Source organism: Taudactylus pleione, unplaced genomic scaffold (assembly GCF_031769625.1).
Source record: "Taudactylus pleione unplaced genomic scaffold, aTauple2 ptg000617l, whole genome shotgun sequence".
NCBI classification, from domain to species: domain Eukaryota; kingdom Metazoa; phylum Chordata; class Amphibia; order Anura; family Myobatrachidae; genus Taudactylus; species Taudactylus pleione.
The window spans coordinates 461,063-483,325 of NW_028285019.1; the positions used below are offsets into that span (position 1 = coordinate 461,063).

The window sequence follows — 22,263 nt, forward strand, 5'->3', positions numbered from 1 at the left end:
CCTTGTGTGAGTATTAAAGTATTACCTTGTGTGACAGTGTGAGTATTAGAGTATTACCTTGTGTGAGTATTAGAGTATTACGTTGTGTGACAGTGTGAGTATTAGAGTATTACCTTGTGTGAGTATTAGAGTATTACCTTGTGTGAGTATTAGAGTATTACATTGTGTGACAGTGTGAGTTTTAGAGTATTACCTTGTGTGAGTATTAGAGTATTACGTTGTGTGACAGTGTGAGTATTAGAGTATTACCTTGGTGAGTATTAGAGTATTACATTGTGTGACAGTGTGAGTATTAGAGTATTACCTTGTGTGAGTATTAGAGTATTAGATTGTGTGACAGTGGGAGTATTTGAGTATTACCTAGTGTGAGTATTAGAGTATTACATTGTGTGACAGTGGGAGTATTTGAGTAGTACCTTGTGTGACAGTGTGAGTATTAGAGTATTACCTTGTGTGAATATTGAGTATTTCCTTGTGTGACAGTGTGAGTATTTGAGTATTACCTTGTGTGATTGTTAGAGTATTACATTGTGTGACAGTGTGAGTATTAGAGTATTACCTTGTGTGAGTATTAGAGTATCACATTGTGTGACAGTGTGAGTATTAGAGTATTACCTTGTGTGAGTATTAGAGTATTACATTGTGTGAGTATTAGAGTATTACCTTGTGTGAGTATTAGAGTATTACATTGTGTGACAGTGTGAGTATTAGAGTATTACCTTATGTGAGTATTAGTATTACATTGTGTGAGTATTAGAGTATTACCTTGTGTGAGTATTAGAGTATTACATTGTGTGAGTATTAGAGTATTACCTTGTGTGAGTATTAGAGTATTACATTGTATGACAGTGTGAGTATTAGAGTATTACCTTGTGTGAGTATTAGAGTATTACATTGTGTGACAGTGTGAGTATTAGAGTATTACCTTATGTTAGTATTAGAGTATTACATTGTGTGAGTATTAGAGTATTACCTTGTGTGAGTATTAGAGTATTACATTGTGTGACAGTGTGAGTATTAAAGTATTACCTTGTGTGAGTATTAGAGTATTACATTGTGTGACAGTGTATTAGAGTATTACCTTGTGTGAGTATTAGAGTATTACATTGTGTGACAGTGTGAGTATTAGAGCATTACCTTGTGTGAGTATTAGAGTATTACATTGTGTGACAGTGGGAGTATTAGAGTATTATTTTGTGCGAGTATTATGTTGTGTGACAGTGGGAGTATTAGAGTATTACCTTGTGTGACAGTGGGAGTATTAGAGTATTACCTTGTGTGACAGTGGGAGTATTAGAGTATTACCTTGTGTGAGTATTAGAGTATTATGTTGTGTGACAGTGGGAGTATTAGAGTATTACCTTGTGTGACAGTGGGAGTATTAGAGTATTACCTTGTGTGACAGTGGGAGTATTAGAGTATTACCTTGTGTGAGTATTAGAGTATTACATTGTGTGACAGTGGGAGTATTAGAGTATTACCTTGTGTGACAGTGGGAGTATTAGAGTATTACCTTGTGTGAGTATTAGAGTATTACATTGTGTGACAGTGTGAGTATTAGAGTATTACCTTGTGTGAGTATTAGAGTTTTACATTGTGTGACAGTGTGAGTATTAGAGTATTACCTTATGTGAGTATTAGAGTATTACATTGTGTGAGTATTAGAGTATTATTTTGTGCGAGTATTATGTTGTGTGACAGTGGGAGTATTAGAGTATTACCTTGTGTGACAGTGGGAGTATTAGAGTATTACCTTGTGTGACAGTGGGAGTATTAGAGTATTACCTTGTGTGAGTATTAGAGTATTACATTGTGTGACAGTGTGAGTATTACCTTGTGTGACAGTGGGAGTATAAGAGTATTGTGTGGCTACACAGAGGCATGTAGGAAAAAAGCTGTTTTATCACCAGCCTAGTTTTACTTATAAATAACATTTACACTCTAGAAAATTATACTTTAATAGCTTTAATAATATACTTTACACATGAGCGATAACTATCTGCACCATATATTGTTTAGAACAAATAAACTTGTGTATTGTCATTGCATTTTCACAGAAAACATAGAGTAGGATGCAATACACGTCAGCAAAGATGCACAGAACACGCTTATGTCATGTGGAGAATGATGATGTCACACATTGGATACATAAGACATTACCCCTACTAAATAACTAAAGGGCTGTAACAGTAGCCACTGGTTACCCAATAGATATACTGTATACATACAATGATAGTATATTGCAATCACATGAATCATTTATATTGATTGACAGCTTATAATATATAGTAAGGACTGTAAATGTTTATTGTTCCCTATTGCTAAGTCCTCACATTCCATCCTCTGTTTAATTTTATCATTTTTGGTCGGTAGCACCGATAAGTAGAGCTTACAATATGGCGTTTCCCACCACGCACATTGCAGCGCACCTGTCACAGTCTCGCAGTGGTTACCGGCAGTAGATTATAAAAGGAGAATATGGGGCATTAACTGGGGGTTGTTAGGGGCCCAGACCATCCACATTTAGGGGCATATTAATCAAACAAAATTTGTGAAAAATCTCCTTGAAAACACGCTAAGGATCCCCTGGATGTACATGTGATCGCAGCAGATATTGGAGATATCGCTAACACCGCGCGGTTTTCATTTTCGATTGCAAAAGCTGCTAAATTGCTAAACTTTGCGAAGCGATCACTTTACTTATTACACATCACAGGCGCGCACGCCCATCGGAGGCCCTGGATGTCATTATTTTCATAAATTCTGGTGATTTAATGCCTTATTGCCGCAATAAGAAGTAATAAGAAATTATAATTACCGGGACTAAGGACCTCATTCAGAGTCGGTCGAAGCAGCCGCACGGTCGTACGCCACCAATGTTCGCTATACTGTGCATGCGTAAAGTTCGCAATGTGCGTGCGCAAACTAGCCGCTATGATCAGAAATTTCTCTCTCCTTGAACACAGCCAGGTCGGTAGTTTGAGTGACAGAATGAGGCGTTTGTGGGTGGTAACAGGGGAAGGTGCTTGAAAACGGGGAGTGGAGATCCGAACACAGGCGTGCCTAATTATGCGAACGACGTTTTATGGGAGTGCATACGGTTTATGGGAGTGCATACGGATTATGGGAGTGCATACGGATTATGGGAGTGCATAATTAACAAAGTAGCGTCATGGCACATGTGACATGGGAGGTTTTTACACTGACATGATCGTAGCGCTTAAGAGAGGGTATGGTCAACCTTAAACTCTACGACCAGTTCCGATGGTTCTCGATGGTCTCGATTAATCCTTATATGCCCGGAGATTATGTGCAATGCATACGAGAAGGGGGCATATTTTTTTGTCTTCCGACCGCTTCCTCCCCTTGGTCGGCCAGCTACCGATCCGAACTTAGGGACGCAACTTGCGAGGGAATCATTTACATATCCGGCCCCTTTTCTCGTACGACCGTGTGGCCGCTTCGACCGACTCTGAATGAGGTCCTAAGTCCTGATAATTATTATACATGCACCTTAAAGTGACTGCTATAATTTGGGCTGTGATGAGAATACGCCCCTCCAGGTACCCCACAAGCTGGAGACAGGTGTGTGAGTATGTGAGAGGCTGTTACTTAAGGCGACCCCCAGCGGCCATAACAACTGCTGATGTCATACCAGAGAAAGAGCGATACTGAGTGCTGATAGGTAAATTAGGGGAAAGTCCGCCTTTCTGTTATGTGTTTATACCCCAATAGCAATATTACTCTGACTACAAAGAGCGCGATAACGCAGATAGAATAAAATGGTCGCCCTCTGTAATATATGCTGCGGGCTAATGTTGGCCAATGTCTTCTGATTGTTGTTGATGGATTGTTATAGGAAAACAGGAGAATAGAAGATGCTACGACACTCAGAGCATAATGTCGCTGTAAATATCTATCTAATGTATAATATAACGAGCGTCCAGGACTAAGCTCTGCAAAGTCATTTGCTTTGAAATTTCTGGTGTCACCTGGAACAGAATATGAATCGTTCTATTGCCAAGTGCAGGGCAAAAAAGCTCAATGAGGGGGTCTATGTACTAAGCCTTGGATGGAGTTATAGTGAACAGAGATCAGGTACCAGCCAATCAGCTCCTAACTGCCATGTCACAGGCTGTGTTTGAAAAATGACAGTTAGGAGCTGATTGGCTGGTACCTTATCTGAGATAATGGAAATAATCTGTAATTTCCATGCAAGCACAGAAATGGCTGATGGGAAAAGGCGGGCACAAGATATAGATTTCAACCAATCAGAATATGAGCCCTACAGTATTTTATTAAGGGATTAAGTAACATGTTTACTTATCATTTAAGTCATGGCGGACAGCGCATCCGATAAACTGCCCATGGCGATGACTGTTCACCATTAAAAGCTGACGATGGGATCACCAGATAGAGGGCCTGATTCAGATATGTACGCAATGCCAATATTTACGCAGCTGAGCGACTATTGGTCGACTGCGCATGTGTCTCAGCCGCAATGCGCACGTGCAGCGATTGAATTGCGATCAGACTTGACTACGGTTGTAGTGAGGATTTATTTGCAAGTAATTGACAGACAGAGGCCATTTTGTGGGAAGTAACAGAATGGCGGCAAAAACGTGGGCGTGTCGTGAACGTTTTCGGGGCGTGTATTTGCCTACATCTGTGATCCCATATGCAGACAATATGGCGCCAGCCTCTCAGCTCCCCCCCATAAGGTTACTCAGATGGTCGATTATGGAAGGATCTGCGTCCTTGGCTGCGTGTTTGTCCGCACTCGCTTGGATCTGCGAATCCGCTGGTGGGGGTCTCATCTCATACCTAGGTGGCTACAGCATTGGTGCATGTTCGCTCAGCAGCTACGTAGCACATGGCAGTTGCGTCTGCATTAGCGTAATGTACTGTACATATCGCCATCAGGCACAAATCTGTACAGATGGACAGTGACGGGTACATTGGGGTGTGAAGCTACTTATACACCTGCATAATATATATTATAGAGGGCACTAATATGGAGGGGGGGTGCTCTGGGCTATATTTCAGGGCTGCTGATAACCTTCTGTGTTAGACGAATGTGCTCAGCTGGGTCCTCCAGGGTCAGAGGGCTAATATGAAGATCTTCAGCAAGACGGAGGGGCTTCTGCGCAGTGACGCTGATATTATGGATCAGATTGGGATGTAATAAGGATAATAACTCTTGTAGTTGGATGGCAGGATCTGCTCATAACATCCAGTCTCCCATCGCTTTTTCCTTTGCTGTAAAATATTAATATAGAAGAAAAATTTTTTTAGAAAGGTGTCACGTGAGGCACCGAACGTTCTATGCCACATAGACCGTCCCACATAGACCGTCCCACATAGACCGTCCCACGGCTGTCCCACATAGACCGTCCCACAGCTGTCCCACGGATGTCATTCCCAATGATGCTTATGTAACATTAGTGTCCTTTCTGGATTAATACTGCACATTTCTTCCTGATAGAGGGTCTCATTTATCAACCAGTTTATCACTCACAACGAGTGATAACTGTCACTGTGTATGATAAATGGTCTCCAGCCAATCAGCTCCCAGCTGTCACTGTGTATGATAAATGGTCTCCAGCCAATCAGCTCCCAGCTGTCACTGTGTATGTTAATAGTGCTCCAGCCAATCAGCTCCCAGCTGTCACTATGTATGATAATAGTGCTCCAGCCAATCAGCTCCCAGCTGTCACTGTGTATGATAATAGTGCTCCAGCCAATCAGCTCCCAGCTGTCACTGTGTATGATAATGGTGCTCCAGCCAATCAGCTCCCAGCTATCACTGTGTATGATAATAGTGCTCCAGCCAATCAGCTCCCAGCTGTCACTGTGTATGATAATGGTGCTCCAGCCAATCAGCTCCCAGCTATCACTGTGTATGATAATAGTGCTCCAGCCAATCAGCTCCCAGCTATCACTGTGTGTGATAATAGTGCTCCAGCTAATCAGATCCCAACTGTCACTATGTATGATAATAGTGCTCCAGCCAATCAGCTCCCAGCTGTCACTGTGTATGATAATAGTGCTCCAGCCAATCAGCTCCCAGCTGTCACTGTGTATGATAATGGTGCTCCAGCCAATCAGCTCCCAGCTATCACTGTGTATGATAATAGTGCTCCAGCCAATCAGCTCCCAGCTGTCACTGTGTATGATAATGGTGCTCCAGCCAATCAGCTCCCAGCTATCACTGGGAGCTGATTGGCTGGAGCACCATTTATCATACACAGTGACAGCTGGGAGCTGATTGGCTGGAGCACCATTTATCATACACAGTGACAGCTGGGAGCTGATTGGCTGGAGACCATTTATAATACGCAGTGCCAGTTATCATTCGTTGTGAGTGATAAAACTCGTTGATAAATGAGACCGAAAGGCTGATAATTATTACTGCCACATGCAAACACAAATATATATGGAAGTGGATGAGTAAATGTTTAAGTTGGACGTGTCTTATGGTATTTTGTGGTCGATAGCAGCATGTAGCACATTACACTTCATTAAATCCACTGAAAGGTGAACGCGGCATCTCCGAAACTGTCATATTGATCAATGGGTCACTATAAGGTCTGCACCATATGTTCTCACTGTACTGCCCTGTATACAGTACATGTTCTCACTGTACCGCCCTGTACACAGTACATGCACACTGTACATGTTCTCACTGTACCGCCCTGCACACAGTACATGCACACTGTACATTTTCTCACTGTACCGCCCTGCACACTGTACATGTTCTCACTGTACCACCCTGCACACAGTACATGCACACTGTACACTTTCTCGCTGTACCGCCCTGTGCACAGTACATGCACACTGTATATTTTCTCACTGTACCGCCCTGCACACTGTACATGCACACTGTACATTTTCTCGCTGTACCGCCCTGTGCACAGTACATGCACATTGTATATTTTCTCACTGTACCGCCCTGCACACTGTACATGTTCTCACTGTACCGCCCTGTACACAGTACATGCACACTGTATATGTTCTCACTGTACCACCCTGCACACAGTACATGCACACTGTACATTTTCTCACTGTACCGCCTTGCACACAGTACATGCACACTGTACATTTTCTCACTGTACTGCCCTGCACACTGTACATGTTCTCACTGTACCGCCCTGCACACAGTACATGCACACTGTACACTTTCTCGCTGTACCGCCCTGTGCACAGTACATGCACACTGTATATTTTCTCACTGTACCGCCCTGCACACTGTACATGCACACTGTACATTTTCTCGCTGTACCGCCCTGTGCACAGTACATGCACACTGTATATTTTCTCACTGTACCGCCGTGCACACTGTACATGTTCTCACTGTACCGCCCTGTACACAGTACATGCACACTGTACATTTTCTCACTGTACCGCCCTGTACACAGTACATGCACACTGTACATGTTCTCACTGTACCACCCTGCACACAGTACATGCACACTGTACATGTTCTCACTGTACCGCCCTGTACACAGTACATGCACACTGTACATGTTCTCACTGTACCGCCCTGTACACAGTACATGCACACTGTACATGCACACTGTACATGTTCTCACTGTACCGCCCTGCACACAGTACATGCACACTGTATATTTTCTCACTGTACCGCCCTGCACACTGTACATGTTCTCACTGTACCGCCCTGTACACAGTACATGCACACTGTACATTTTCTCACTGTACCGCCCTGTACACAGTACATGCACACTGTACATGTTCTCACTGTACCACCCTGCACACAGTACATGCACACTGTACATGTTCTCACTGTACCGCCCTGTACACAGTACATGCACACTGTACATGTTCTCACTGTACCGCCCTGTACACAGTACATGCACACTGTACATGTTCTCACTGTACCGCCCTGCACACAGTACATGCACACTGTATATGTTCTCACTGTACCGCCCTGTACACAGTACATGCACACTGTACATGTTCTCACTGTACCGCCCTGCACACAGTACACGCACACTGTACATGTTCTCACTGTACCGCCCTGTACACGGTACATGTATAATTGCATATATGTTCTATCTGGAGCTGGGAATAATAAAAAATGTGTATAATGATACTTTTATTCATGGAGAGGGAATAAAGGGCCCCATTTATTAACAAACGTAAATATCAGCGGCATGTTTTGTTTAGTATCGCAGTGATACTAATGAATGCGTGTGACTGTTTAACCCGGCAAGGACCCGGCAGTGCCTAAAAGGCTTTGCTGAAGCTGGAACGGCTGCTGCTGCCGATGGGGACCGCATTGCTCCGTCATCTGAAGATGGTGAGAGTGATACTGTGACAATCTTAGATTACCGCTGTTTGTTAAACAGTAAAAGGATGACAGAACCTCTTTAGCAAGTGTATTTATGTAGTTATGTATTGTTGTTAAATGGGCCCATAGCCATAGTATCATATTTATACACTTGCTGTGGAACGTCATCGCAGACTGGGGAGCGATTTTACCTCCTTTCTCCGTATATAAATACTAATAACATTCAGTTATATACATTTATTGTTCTGGGCTTAATGCATTAATTAGGAACATTTTATATGGAGTCAATAGTGTAAATGGAATGTCTATTTACCTAGAAGCATTATTTCCTTAGGCATTAATGTTAGATTTAATGAATAAGCAAATCACTGAGCTGTACAGTATAGTAGTAACTACTTGGAATATTCCAAACTATTCCAAACAGGGGTGGTTTAAGAGAGGTGTGTGCCCGTGTGCAAATTAGGGATGGACATCGATGTTCGATGGTTTAACACCATCAATGTTTTCTTGCGATGGTCGTGTTTTCACCATTCAATGACGGCTTTCCAAAGGCAGCCGGCTTCTTATGGTGTGAAAGCGATGGCCATCCAGCTGTTTAAATTAAAAAATGGCCGCAGGTAACTTTTACACATGCGCGAAACCGCAATGTTTTTTTCACATAATTCTTTTGATGCGATGGCTAGTTATCATCGCATCAAAAGTGTTGATGGTGGAAGCCCAGCCACCATTTGATGCCGGGCTTCCGATGTCCATCCCATACAACCCCTTCCTCTTTGGCAGCGCAGTATCCTCTAGCTTTGTGCCAGAGTCTACGGCGCATGCTCAGGTCTCCGGAAACATGGCGCCCGTCCAGATAACTGGTGACTTCTCTACCGGCTCCCGAGCCATTATCCCCGTGATTTCTGCTACTGCTACAGCATCAATGTGGTACTCAGTGTCATTACAGTATACGGGTGCAAAGTGTACGGTGTGGGGGGTCCGTGTGCAGCGTAGATACGCCAGTGGCCCCAAAGAAACTTATTAAATAAAGTATTTTTTGGATGTTATGAAAGTCTTAAATAACTTACCTTAAAGAGCAGAACACATGTAACAAATAAGCTGTAGAGTAACATCACCAGAAAGATGGCGAGTAACACCCACTCGTACGACGACTTTCTCTCAGCTGGCTCCATAGCTTGTGCGCACTGGGAGGTGAGATCTGTAAAATCAGCAAAGTGACATACGTCTATCAGGCGGGGTTTTGTCATACGTGCCGCAGAGTTACATCAGTTATATTGTTACAGAACAATGGACCTTAGTTCAGATCTCAGGTGGTAGTAACATGAGGACAATAAGAATACAAGCCTCAATGATCTGCCACCTCCATCTGTGCTGCAAAACAATAGATATACATATACAATGTTAGCTATAGGCAGACCTGTCACCAAGTGCTGTGATAGTAATATTTTTGCTTTACTACGTCTCCTATGGACAAGCTTCATGCAGGAGAACTGTGAGGTATAAATAAAATAGCCTGGAAGTCTGCAATTTTGACATACGGTAGTTATGACCTCACCACTGGGCTGTCACACTAGGGTGCTCAGGATCTCATTCAGAGCCGGACGCTATTTGCGCTCGCTCGTTCAGAAAAAGGGGCTGGCTATTTAAATTGAGCGCTCGCTCGTTGCGGTCTGTTGACGCCTCTATGTCTGAGCAAGCATCCGAAACATGCGCTCGCTATTTTATAAAGACGCCCCTTGGCCACTCGCATCATACGTCATCTCCGCTATTTATTTGATTAATCGAGTACATCGAAAGGCGTATGAACTGCTCGCTATTCTTGTGGTAGCATTTTCCTACCGCAATCATGCGAGCAGTTCAGGCTAAAAGACAACCAAGTGACGTGGTCGATGACGCTGCTTTGTTAATTATGCACACCCATTAAACGCCCGTTTTGACCGTTGGGCACGCCTGCGTTCGGATCTCCAGCCCCCGTTTTCAAGCACCTTCCCCTGTTACCACCCACAAACACCTCATTCTGTCACTCAAATTAGCAGGCACTCGCTATTTTGCGAGCACACGATTTCCGACCGCAATGACTGGTACGCATGCGACCCATACGCATGCGCAGATGTGCGACCATCGCTTACGAGCGGCTCTGAATCAGGCCCTCAGTCCTTGGCCAACAGGGTATGGTGCCCTCCACTGGGCTGTCACAGTAGGGAGCTCGCTCCTGGGCCATCAGGCTAGGGAGCTCGCTTGTGGGCATCAGACTAGGGAGCTCACTCATGGACCACCAGAGTAGGGAGCTCTCCCCTGAGCTGTCAGAGTATGGAGCTCACTCCTGGGTCATCAGACTAGGGAGTTCACTCCTTGGCCAACAGGGTGTGTTGCTCTCCCCTGAGCTGTCAGAGTATGGAGGTCACTCCTTGGCCGTCAGACTAGGAAGCTCACTTGTGGGCATCAGACTAGGAAGCTCGCTCATGGACCATCACAGCAGGGAGCTTGTTCCAGGGCTATCAGTGTAGGAAGCTCTCCGCTGGGCCTGTAAGGGTACGGAGCTCACCCCTGGGCTGTCTAAGTAGAGAGTTCGCTCCTGGACCTCAGAGTAGGGAGCTAACAGCTTTGTGCTCTGCAGTCTGAAGAAAGCAATCTCATGAACGCGCATAGCCCATAACTGATGTATTATTGTAGATACATTTATAGATTCAAAGCATCAAATTGGTTAGAGGTACCAAAAATATATTATTGTTTGAGGACAACTGGCTCTATAATAGAAAACAATGTCAGTATTTCTTATAAATAGATCTAAACCCTGATTTATAAAATAGTGTAGGTGATGATCTTGATGAAAATTACAAATGTTATATTAAAATCAGAGTTTCTGGCAGTGATAACACTGTAAATAAGGGGTCTATGTATCAAGGAGTGATCACGTGAAGAAGTGACCAGTGGAGATGTTGCCCATAGCAACCTATCAGCTTTGAAGTAGCATTTATCAAGTCCAGTCTATAAATAATAGGTAGGAGACGATTGGTTGCTATGTTCTCGACGCTTTTCACTGCTTGATACATAAACCCTTTAATGTACTGTACATAAAAGTAAATAAATAAATATTAACACGGTATCCTGTGGTATTTACACCCCACATCTCACACACAGCCCTCAGCATCCGAGAACACTATACTGACACACAATACACTGTACACAGGCTCAGCGCTGTGTACAAAACCTCTCTTTTATACAGTATGTCACTACTAACCGAGAGTGGACGGTATGTAGTCGGGAAGCCAGCGGACGTAATCCCGACAGCGGCTTCCCGACTGCTTTATCCCGGCGAGGATTAAATGACAGGCGTATAAATCTAGACGCCTGTCATTTTACCGATGCCGGGAGACCAGCGCCCGGCATCCCCTATCGAAGGGATGCCGGGCGCCGTTGCGGACAACCGCGTGGGGGGGGTTAGGTTTAGGGCTCCCGTGGGGGACTTAGGGTTAGGCACCACCCCAGGAGGTTAGGGTTAGGCTAGGGGGAGGGGGACTTAGGGTTAGGCGGTGGGGAAGGGGGGGTTAGGTTTAGGCACTTAGAGGGGGGGATTAGGGTTAGGCACTGGGGGGGGAAGGTTAGGGTTAGGCACCCTAAAGGAGGGTTAGGGGGTTTGAATTAGGTTAGTATATACTTACCTTCGACGATCGGGATTTTCTCATCTTCCGGCTTTCTGCTGTCAGGATTCCAACTGCCGGGCAGGGGTCCGGCGGTAAATCATACTGATTCCCACTGGACACCTGGGGTACTTAGGTGCCCCCGTCCTCACACAAGTCCTACAGAGCGCCGCGCACACACCTTTTGATAGGAGACAGAACTTACCACTGACATAGATAAAGGTTGCATCACCTTCGGTGGTCCGATAGGGAGGAGGGTACATGATCTCCATCTTACAGACGTACAGCCCTGTGTCCTCTGCTTGTAGCCCAGAGATGTGAAAGGTGACATTGTGCGGACCTGGCACACCTAAGCATTGGATGGCATCACCACTTGTAGCTGGCTCATAATTAGCTGAGTAGGAGAATGAACAAATCTCTGCCATGCGGTTCCGGGTTTTCCTCAGAAGACTGAAATGTATCTCCTCCACTTTTCCCCTCACCTTGTAGCCACACACTAGGGTGGCCTCTCCATGTCTGCTGGATGCCACCACCTCCGGCTGCATCACCTGGGCACCTGCCAAGCAGAAACATCAGCCTATGTCATTGTCACCCGGAGCTAAACTACGTCACACTGTAGCATACGGCGAGGACACTGTTTAAATCTCAGCTCTTAAGATTTATTAAGAAAATAAGTATTTGTACACGGATAGGTTTCATGTGGTTTATTCCTATTCCCATCACACTGTCTCTGGGAAATTAATAGAGTTGGGGCTGGGGTGGGGGGGGGGATTGTGATAACTGTTCTGATGCATCTGGGGTCACTGAAAACTAAGCTTGTGGTGGCTTCTATGGAGGAATAACTCATGGCAAAGGCGTGTCCCCTCATTTTCAGATACGATTATCATTGGTAGTCACCAATGGCACCTAATGGGGAAATCTTATATAAGTGATAAAACTAATTGTTCAATACTAATTGCTTATACTTGTTACACATGGCCAGGTGTCAAAATGGAAAGTAGTTTAATTTCCTGCGTACAGAATCCTGGTGCCGGCATCCCGATGTTAAGTAGTGGGGTAAGGGATTAGGGTTAGGTACTATGAGGAGTGTTAGGGTTAGGCATTATGGAGAGAGTTAGGGTTAGGCATTATGGGGAGAGTCAGGGTTAGGCACTATGGGGAGAGTTGGGGTTAGGCACTATGGGGAGAGTCAGGGTTAGGCACTATGGGGAGAGGTAGGGTTAGGCACTATGGGGAGAGTTAGGGTTAGGTATTAGGGGGAGAGTTAGGGTTAGGCACTATGGGGAGAGTCAGGGTTAGGCACTATGGGGAGAGTTAGGGCTAGGCACTAGGGGGAGAGGGTTAGGGTTAGGCACTAGGGGGAGAGTTAGGGTTAGGCACTAGGGGGAGAGGGTTAGGGTTAGGCACTAGGGGAAGACTTAGGGTTAGGCATTAGGGGGAGAGTTAGGGTTAGGCACTAGGGGGAGAGTTATGGTTAGGCACTATGAGGAGTGTTAGGGTTAGGCACTAGGGGGAGAGTTAGGGTTAGGCACTATGGGGAGGGTTAGGGTTAGGCACTAGGAGGGAGGATTAGGCACTATGGGGAGAGTCAGGGTTAGGCACTAGGAGGGAGAGTTGGGGTTAGGCACTATGGGGAGAGTCAGGGTTAGGCACTATGGGGAGAGGTAGGGTTAGGCACTATGGGGAGGGTTAGGGTTAGGTATTAGGGGGAGAGTTAGGGTTAGGCACTATGGGGAGAGTCAGGGTTAGGCACTATGGGGAGAGTTAGGGCTAGGCACTAGGGGGAGAGGGTTAGGGTTAGGCACTAGGGGGAGAGTTAGGGTTAGGCACTAGGGGGAGAGGGTTAGGGTTAGGCACTAGGGGAAGACTTAGGTTTAGGCATTAGGGGGAGAGTTAGGGTTAGGCACTAGGGGGAGAGTTATGGTTAGGCACTAGGGGAAGGGTTAGGTTTAGGCACAGGGGGGGTAGGTTTAGGAACAGCTGTCGGTATCCTAAGCCTGTGGGGATGCTGGCGTCTGGATTCTGATCGCAGGGGTGCCGAGCTTAGGCATCCCGTACCCAACCCGTTAAAATTACTTGTTCCATTAATATGGCTTCTAATATTACAATGTTATTGTCAAGTCATTAAACTACGGACAAACTACAAAAAATCAAAACAGTAAAATAAATCTCTGCCAATGTCGGCTGTGAGCCCACCTGCCAATTGCACCTACCTTCCAACACACTGACACAGAACCAGGTGACTCCAACCAACACACGTGTCCACATTGTGCTCCAAAGGTATAATCCAGAGTTCTGCCTACTTACTGAAAGTCAGCTTTATATTTGTGTCACTATATAATAACCTATCGGCTCTTCATGCCACATAAGGGCTCTTTAGGAAGTGGGGAGCCTCTGTCAGCTTGTTCAGCCTGTTTGCATTAGACAAGTTGAACAAGAGCCACCAGGAAATGTCTGAGGCCACTGAGGCTTTGATACGATGTCTCAGGTCACACAAACGTCGGCATTTATAACCTCAGATTCATAGACACAAACCTAAAGGCTGCTCTGCGCTCTGTGTTTTGGCTTTACGAGAAAGGAAGTGGTGGGATGAAGCAGTTACGTATTGGCATAACCACATTAAAGGCTGAGAAACTCTGCGTGACCAAAACAAGCCGATCTGGCAATGGAAAACAATGAGACATTTCACATCACTTATTATAATTTGTTGCTATTATTCTAGGAACTCAATTTCATACAGAATAGGGAGAGAGCTATAAGGTAACACTTGGTGCCCCAAAACATGTGCTGTATATATGATATAGGCCAGGGATGGCGGAGATGGGACTCACTCTGAGCGATATGTGTAGGCTAGCACTGGGGGGTGCTGACATTGGGGTGTGACCCCTGCGCGCTCGCCTATGCCGGCACCACAAATGTGTTAAACACACTGTAGTGCCCCCAGTTCACATTATGCCACACATTCTTCTCAATTCTCATATACCACAGTGACCCCCACACTGATGATGTAGCTATGGGGTCCCTGTATGTATGTGTGGGGGGGGCTGTGGGCTGACTGCCCCTCCTGCCCTGTTGTTAATCCATCACCCGCCCCAGTTATGTTAACAAATCTGTGGTGTGATAATAACATTGGTACTTATACTACGGTATACCATACAGCAGCTGCTCCTGCCCTCTTACCTCAGGGGGGCTGCCGCTGTTTCTGGCCTGGGTTCCGGCACCTGCTCAATGAATCTGGCAGGCGCCGGGCCCGGTGCATGCGCATGAGCGGCGGTGGCGCATAACACCAGCTTCTCGAGGCTGCATTGGTTGCAGCCCAGAGAAGCCCTGTAAGGCTGATCGCAGCCCGGACTATCAGTCCCTGGGGGAGACACTTCTTCCTGGCTGCCTGTCTTCAGCGTGACTGGCAGGTGGCGTTTCCAATGGGAAGCCACCTCCAGTCACAGTGTAGCCAGTGCAGTCACAGTCAGGCAGCCAATGGGAAGCCACCTCCAGTCACAGTGGAGCCAGTGCAGTCACAGTCTCGTAGCCAATGGGAAGCCCCCTCCAGTCACAGTGGAGCCAGTGCATTGACAGCCTCGCAGCCAATGGGAAGCCACTTCCAGTCACAGTGTAGCCAGTGCAGTGACAGCCACAGACTACACTGGCTCACTGAAGTGGCGGATGTTACAGGGGGGGCTGCAGCCTCGTATCCCCTAGGTAAGATCCGCCACTGATACCATGTGTTGTATTTAAGCTCTCAGAGGTATATTTACTAAATATTGGCTATACAGACCCAATAATTAGAATTTATTATCGCTGCTATTCGCAAACACTTTTGCCAGAATGTAATAAAAATCACACGCAGGGGGAGGGGCTCTGAAAATACCCGACCCTGCAATGTACACAGAAGCGAAATGATCACAAAAGCTGTCATTATCCGCCTGCACCGCCATTATCCACCAGCTCCGCTATTATCCACCTGCTCCGCCATTATCCTCCTGCTCCGCTATTATCCACCTGCTCTGCCATTATCCGCCTCCTCCGCCATTATCCTCCTACTCCGCCATTATCCACCTGCTCCGCCATTATCCGCCTGCTCCGCCATTATTCTCCTGCTCTGCCATTATCCGCCTGCTCCGCTATTATCCTCCTGCTCCGCTATTATCCACCTGCTCTGCCATTATCCACCTTCTCCGCTATTATCCTCCTGCTCCGCTATTATCCACCTGCTCTGCCATTATCCGCCTGCTCCGCCATTATTCTCCTGCTCTGCCATTATCCACCTGCTCCGCTATTATCCACCTGCTCCGCCTTTATCCTCCTGCTCCGCCATTATCCACCTGCTCTGCTATTATCCCCCTGCTCCGCCATTATCCTCCTGCTCCGCTATTATCCTCCTGCTCCGCCATTATCCACCTGTTCCGCCATTATCCGCCTGCTCCGCTATTAACCTCCTGCTCCGCCATTATCCGCCATTATCCACCTGCTCCGCCATTATCCTCCTGCTCTGTCATTATCCGCCTGCTCCGCTATTATCCACCTGCTCCGCCATTATCCTCCTGCTCCGCCATTATCCACCTGCTCTGTTATTATCCACCTGCTCCGCCATTATCCACCTGCTCCGCTATTATCCACCTGCTCCGCCATTATCCTCCTGCTCCGCCATTAGACACATGCAAAGTGCACACAGGTGCAGTATATATAAGATACATGGGACAGGTGAGAGTCGTTATTTGTTACCATTGTACAACACCTACAATATACTGTCCTGACTCCTGGCCATTCCTGATATGGCAGCTGCTGCGTAGATGAACAACACAGACTCGGTGCAATTTTGAAAATACGCCATCTGTTTTTTGAAAACTGCTATTACACTGTGCTGTTTCTCACCATGCGATAGCTTGCCATAGCGCACTATGGGGCCTATTCATCAACGAAGTCCGTATGGCCTCCGATGATGAAGTTTAAAACTCGCAGAGGGGGAAGCCTGACACCGTAGCAATTCAACATTGCTCCAGTGAGGGGACAACTGCTCCGAAAAGCAGTTGTCCCCGTGGAAAGTATCACAGATACTTCTGTAGCTGCGCTACTTACCTGCTCCCCGTCGTCCCGGCAACACATGCGCACAGCCACCAGGAAGCTGGTGAGGAGCCGGCAGAGGGATCTGCTCTCATCCCTTTTCGTATCCTCTGTACTCCTTCCCATAGGAACGATCGGGCATCCGAGAACAAGCGCCATCTGAAGATAGCGCTTGTTCTCGCAAGCAAACTTCGAAAACTTTGTTTTCGGAGTTTGCTGAATACCGGGGGGGTCTGATAGGACCCCTAATGGTGAATGGCCCGGTAACTTAAAAATGCGGAAACTAGCGTTTCTGCATGGTTACCGGACCATTTATCGGTTGATGAATAGGCCCCTTTGCGTGTTTTCTCAGAGCATCCATGACGAGCAGCGCCTCATACACTATGTGGCAGAAACACAATAGGTAAATGAGGACACATCTGTATTTCGTCAGCCTTATAGACCGTTATCTGATTACAGGTGATTCTATTCTACTCTCTCTAAGAGGTGTCAGACGCATGAGGACGTATTGGGGACTGTAACTTTCTCTCGTCAGTGGAGTCCAAGTATGTGTTAGGAGCCTCTGGAAATCAGACTCTATGAGGACAGGACGGACTCCAGAGGCTCTCACCAGAATACCAGCCAGTACAGGGAGTAACAATAACTGCAACTACCTTATATCTCCACTGATACACAGAGGGACTTTAGGGTTATTATCTGCCAGTGAATTTGCACAGCTCATCTTGGCACACTACAACACCCAGCACTACCGTAAGCTCCAGGCTGCAATAGTCCACACAGATTGCCTACCGCGGGTTCGAATACCGATGCTGAAACGCCAGCAGTGAAGATCCGGACAGGTAAGTATTTTCTATATTACTAACCTTACCTTCCCCCCTGTGCCTAACCCTAACCCCCCCTTCCCCGCAGCCTGAACCTAAGTCTCCCGGGGGGTGCCTAACCCTAACCTCCCCCCGAGGGTGCCTAACCCTAGCCCCTCTTCCCCTAGCCTAACAATAACCCTCCTGGGGGGTTCCTTACCCTAAGTACCCCCCTGGGAGCACCAAACCTAACCCTCCCCACTCACGGCTGTCCGCGCCCGCCACCCGGCTTATCTTCGATTGGTATGCTGGGCGTCGGGCTCCCTGCGTAGGTAAAATGACAGGCGTCGGGAGGTCGACAACTGTCATTAGACCCCTGCCGTGATTAGACAGTCGCGAGTCCGGCAGTCGGCATTTCGACCGTCGGCTTCCTGACTGCATCCCCCTACTGCTGTTACACCTCTGATATCCCTGTGTCTTATGTTACTTTCTCTACTGCCAGATTACAATACATCTAAGAACTGGTTAAGCTGTACCATATGTAGACTAAAGGTGGGTATACACATGGCGATTTTTTACACGATTTGCCCGATTTCGATGAATCGTGACGACAAATCATGTAAAATATGGCCAAATCGTGAGTTTCTACTCACGATCACGATGCCGATGCGCGTCCCCGCTCGTCGTACCTCGCATCTTCAGTTCTGCCATGCTGTGGGGCAGATTTGACAATGTGGGACACAACGCACTGGATGCACGATAGATCTTAAGTCAGATTGGACATTTTTTTACTCCAAATCGTGACCACGACTGCCGGGGAGCTGCCTGGGGAGAGTTCAGGGGAAATCGTGCCTCAGGTCGGATCGTGAGCACATCGCTATTCTAACTGTAGGCACCATAACATCTGACCTACTGACCCCCTGCAAACACCCACAGTAAGTTTATAGAAAAGGGGGCCCTAGACTGCACACCCTGAATATATATATAATGGGAGGTGCTACCTGTGGAGACTATTGTTGCAAACACAAGAAGAGAAAGTACAAGTGCACAACTCCAACATTACTAATTATATATAATACATCATGCAATAGAATTTTGCAATACATAGAGGTTTTAGCATAATCATGGCCATGGTTATGGGCCTACCCACCACGCCCAGGTAACCTCTGAGGGTAGGTCCCTAACCTACTGGGGTTGAAATCCAGAGCACAGGACCCCCCAAACAGGCCCAGCTGAGCCGCCCCAGGGCATCACTCTAATGAGAGAAGGTGAAGTGTAAGAAAGTGTAAGATAGATATGTATTGCAAAATTCTATTGCATAATGTATTATATATAATTAGTAATGTTGGAGTTGTGCACTTGTACTTTCTCTTCTTGTACCTGCAGTTAGTTATTGTTCCCTATGACAGCTCCATGTCCATAGACATAGCAGACTCTCCTGTACTGAGATGCCCACACAGCGTTATACTCATATTTACAGAGACTTTCTAGTAGCGATATCTAACATACCAAGACAACAGACATGAACGCTAAGCTGCAGATAGATGAAACCTGGGGCAAAACCTACACAGACGGCCATGGCAGAAAGCTTTCTATGTCCCAACAGAGGTCACTGGGCAGGCAGGGTTTAATACAAGTCTATGTTCATGCAGAGGTTACATCAGGGAACTAGGACCGATGACAGATCAACTGAACTCTGTAATGGGCAGAGACTTTTATAGGCTGTGTAATCAAGGCAAAAGTCTAGGTCATGCCACCTGAGTGGTACAAGGAGCACACTTGACTGGAAATCCATGAATGACGATGTTTTGTTTGTCACTATACATTCCCAAAGGCAGCGTCGTAGCTAGACGGCAGTGCGCCCTGTGCAGCACTGCCGTCCCTCTCCGCCCCCTCCTCCCCCCCCTGATCTCTTACCCTAACTTCCGAGGGGAGGAGGGAGGGTGGGATCTTGCGCCGATTTTCACTGACCACTGTCCGGCGCGCACCACTGCCGGAGGTCTCTATCTGCAGACCTCCGGCACATAGAAGTATGTGGCTGCTGCCGCTGGAGGATGGCGCCCGGTGCACATGACCCCTCAGCCCCCCCTAGCTCCGGCCCTGCCAAAGGCACAATGGGTGTACTGTATGCAATGCCTGTACACATGTAACAATATTACAACTCTGAAAGAATGCTAAATGTTCTATAACAAACTGTGGGCCTGATTCAGAACCGGACGCAATCAGCCGTTCGCTCGTACACACTCGATTGTTTTAAACCACGCATGCATCCGGTTATCATTGCGCATGTGCGGCTGGATCTTTGCGGTCATTTTTAGTTCGCTCGTATACACAGCGAACAGGAAGTGACCTATGTAATTTGATTGGCAGAATGTTCCGTTTATAGGTGGTAACGGGGGTGGAGATGAGAAAACGCAGGCGTGTCCAGCCATTTTTTGGGCATACATGTATTATATTGTGCGAACATCCAATTTGGACGGTCTTTTGGATACGTCACTGTGTGATCCAGTTTCCATTATGACTGCTCGTTCAGCTTGTGGTAGGGTATTGGCTCTCGCAAAGACGATGGTCTCTTCGTAGCTCCCTTAGCGAATCAATGTTTTGCTATTCTCCTTTACAAGGCACAAGACCAGTCACCTAATAATTGGTTCACTTGCGAGAAGGTGATTTGCAATGGCCATGATTTATTAGGTAAATTTGGAACGCATGTTGTGTTCCTATTTGTTTGTGTTTTGAAATCACAGCAATCACAAAATAAATGTTTCAACAAAGGTAAAAATGCTTGATGTTTTTGCTAGATTCCGTACGCATGTTGTTGTCAGATTTATTTTGTTTTTAAAAAGCCCAAAACTTTTTTTTTCTATTTCTAACATTTTTAAACATTTTGGTTACAATACAGAAAGACAATCAGCTACTAATTGCTTTGCTTGTGTTATTGTTTACTTACCTGTTGCCTTATGTTTTTTTAAATTAAACATTTTTTTAGTATACGACCTTTGTTATGTATTTAAGTATGTTTGTTCCAGTCCCTTTTAGCCATTTGCTAATGAATTTGACACACAATTTTTTTTTTTAAGATTTTTTTTTTCAAAAATTAAATGTTCACATTTTGTTATAAATGTAGCTTTTTTTTCAGCCAATTTTTTTTTTTTGTTAGATCCCAAAAATAAAGTAATGTTAAAAAAAAAAACAATTCACAAGAAAGGAGAGGGAGGTTTGTGGTGCAAAAATATGGGGCAAACACAGAGATGGAATTTGGGGGAATTAGCCAGTGCTGTCAACGCCTTCTCCCCCGCTTGGCTTGATGTTGGAGGGAGCATGACTTTGTCCGTCTGGTCGTACGCCTTGCCTGGCCAGAGGTAGCTGGTGTTTCCTCTGGCCTAGGCATAGGGCTAGGCACAGTTGGAGGGATGGCTGATGTTGCGCCAGAGGTGGAGGGCCCTGATGTTCTGGCAGGAAGGGAGGCCGGCTCCAACATGCGCAGGCGGATGAGCTACTCCAGGGCATTAGCTATTCTGACATTGGCCGTAGCGTTTTCCTCCAGGGCGTCCACCAACCGTAGCAGATTGGCTTCCATCCTCATCAGAATCTCTGTGTTTTTATCCGTTTTCTCATTGAGATCTGAGAGAAGGGCCACTGTCTGCGAGGGGGAAGGCCCTGGACTGTCCGCCACAGGGTCCCCAGCCGGAAATACTGCTTCCTCTCCTGCAGAGCCAGCAGATCTACTGCGGCCAAACCTCAGTTCTGGAGCAGACTCGTCCTCTTCTGTGCCTGTGTGTAAAAGAGAGATCATACAAATATTAGTACATTTTTAAGTTTACAAAAAAAAACAATTTAAACAGTTTTATCTAAATTACCTGCGGGAACATGTGGAGCCGCAAAGTCTGGCATGTCTGTGTCCATGTTGGACACACCAAACACCTCCTCTTCCTGCACACACCCCTGTGCCAGCTCCTCCAAATCGGTCAGCTCCAGTGACACAGGGGTTGGCCCGCCACCTGTCCCCCCTGCATGCCTAGCCCTATCAGCCAACTTTTGCTTTAGCTGATATTTGAAGTCACTCCATCTGTTGGTAAAAAAATTAATTTTAGATTTTTAATGTTCCTCCACATTTTGGGAATTAGGTGAGAGCATTTACATACCGGCGTTTGACCTCTTTGGTTGAACGGACAAAGTCACCAACCCCATTGACAGTGCTGGCTATGTCCTCCCACAGTTTCCACCTCTGTGTTGCACCCATATTTCTTGGTGCATGGGCCATGTTATCCATGCACTTTTGCACCAAAACCTCCATCTCCTTTCTTGTGAATTGTGGTTGTCTTTTTTTTTTTTACGAGGCTGGTTGCTGGGACCCGCAACCTCCTCATTATCTGTCTCCATGCCTTTAAAAAATGTTAAAAATTTAAAACAATACAATTTTTGTAATGTTTTGAGACATTCAATTTTTGAG

The 22,263-nt window shown here is 46.2% G+C and overlaps 1 protein-coding gene across 1 annotated transcript; it reads right to left on the reverse strand.

Moving 5' to 3' along the window:
- Nucleotides 1–5,169: 5,169 nt before the first annotated feature.
- Nucleotides 5,170–14,220, reverse strand: CTLA4 (cytotoxic T-lymphocyte associated protein 4). Its single transcript, XM_088454457.1, has 4 exons — nucleotides 14,166–14,220; nucleotides 12,158–12,508; nucleotides 9,379–9,509; nucleotides 5,170–5,259 (listed from the first exon to the last, which is right to left on the reverse strand). The coding sequence occupies exons 1-4, from the start codon at nucleotides 14,218–14,220 to the stop codon at nucleotides 5,170–5,172; spliced, it is 627 nt and encodes a 208-aa protein (XP_088310583.1).
- Between the last annotated feature and the right edge of the window lie 8,043 nt (nucleotides 14,221–22,263).

Bases quoted from the DNA above. Each gene is read 5' to 3' on its own strand.
- CTLA4 (XM_088454457.1), bottom strand. From the start codon at position 14,220: ATGTGGACACGTGTGTTGGTTGGAGTCACCTGGTTCTGTGTCAGTGTG. The intron at 12,509-14,165 runs GTAGGTGCAATT...TCTGCTTGGCAG, and splicing joins CTGTGTCAGTGTGTTGGAAG to GTGCCCAGGTGATGCAGCCG. The intron at 5,260-9,378 runs GTAAGTTATTTA...AATATTTTACAG, and splicing joins CATGTGTTCTGCTCTTTAAG to CAAAGGAAAAAGCGATGGGA.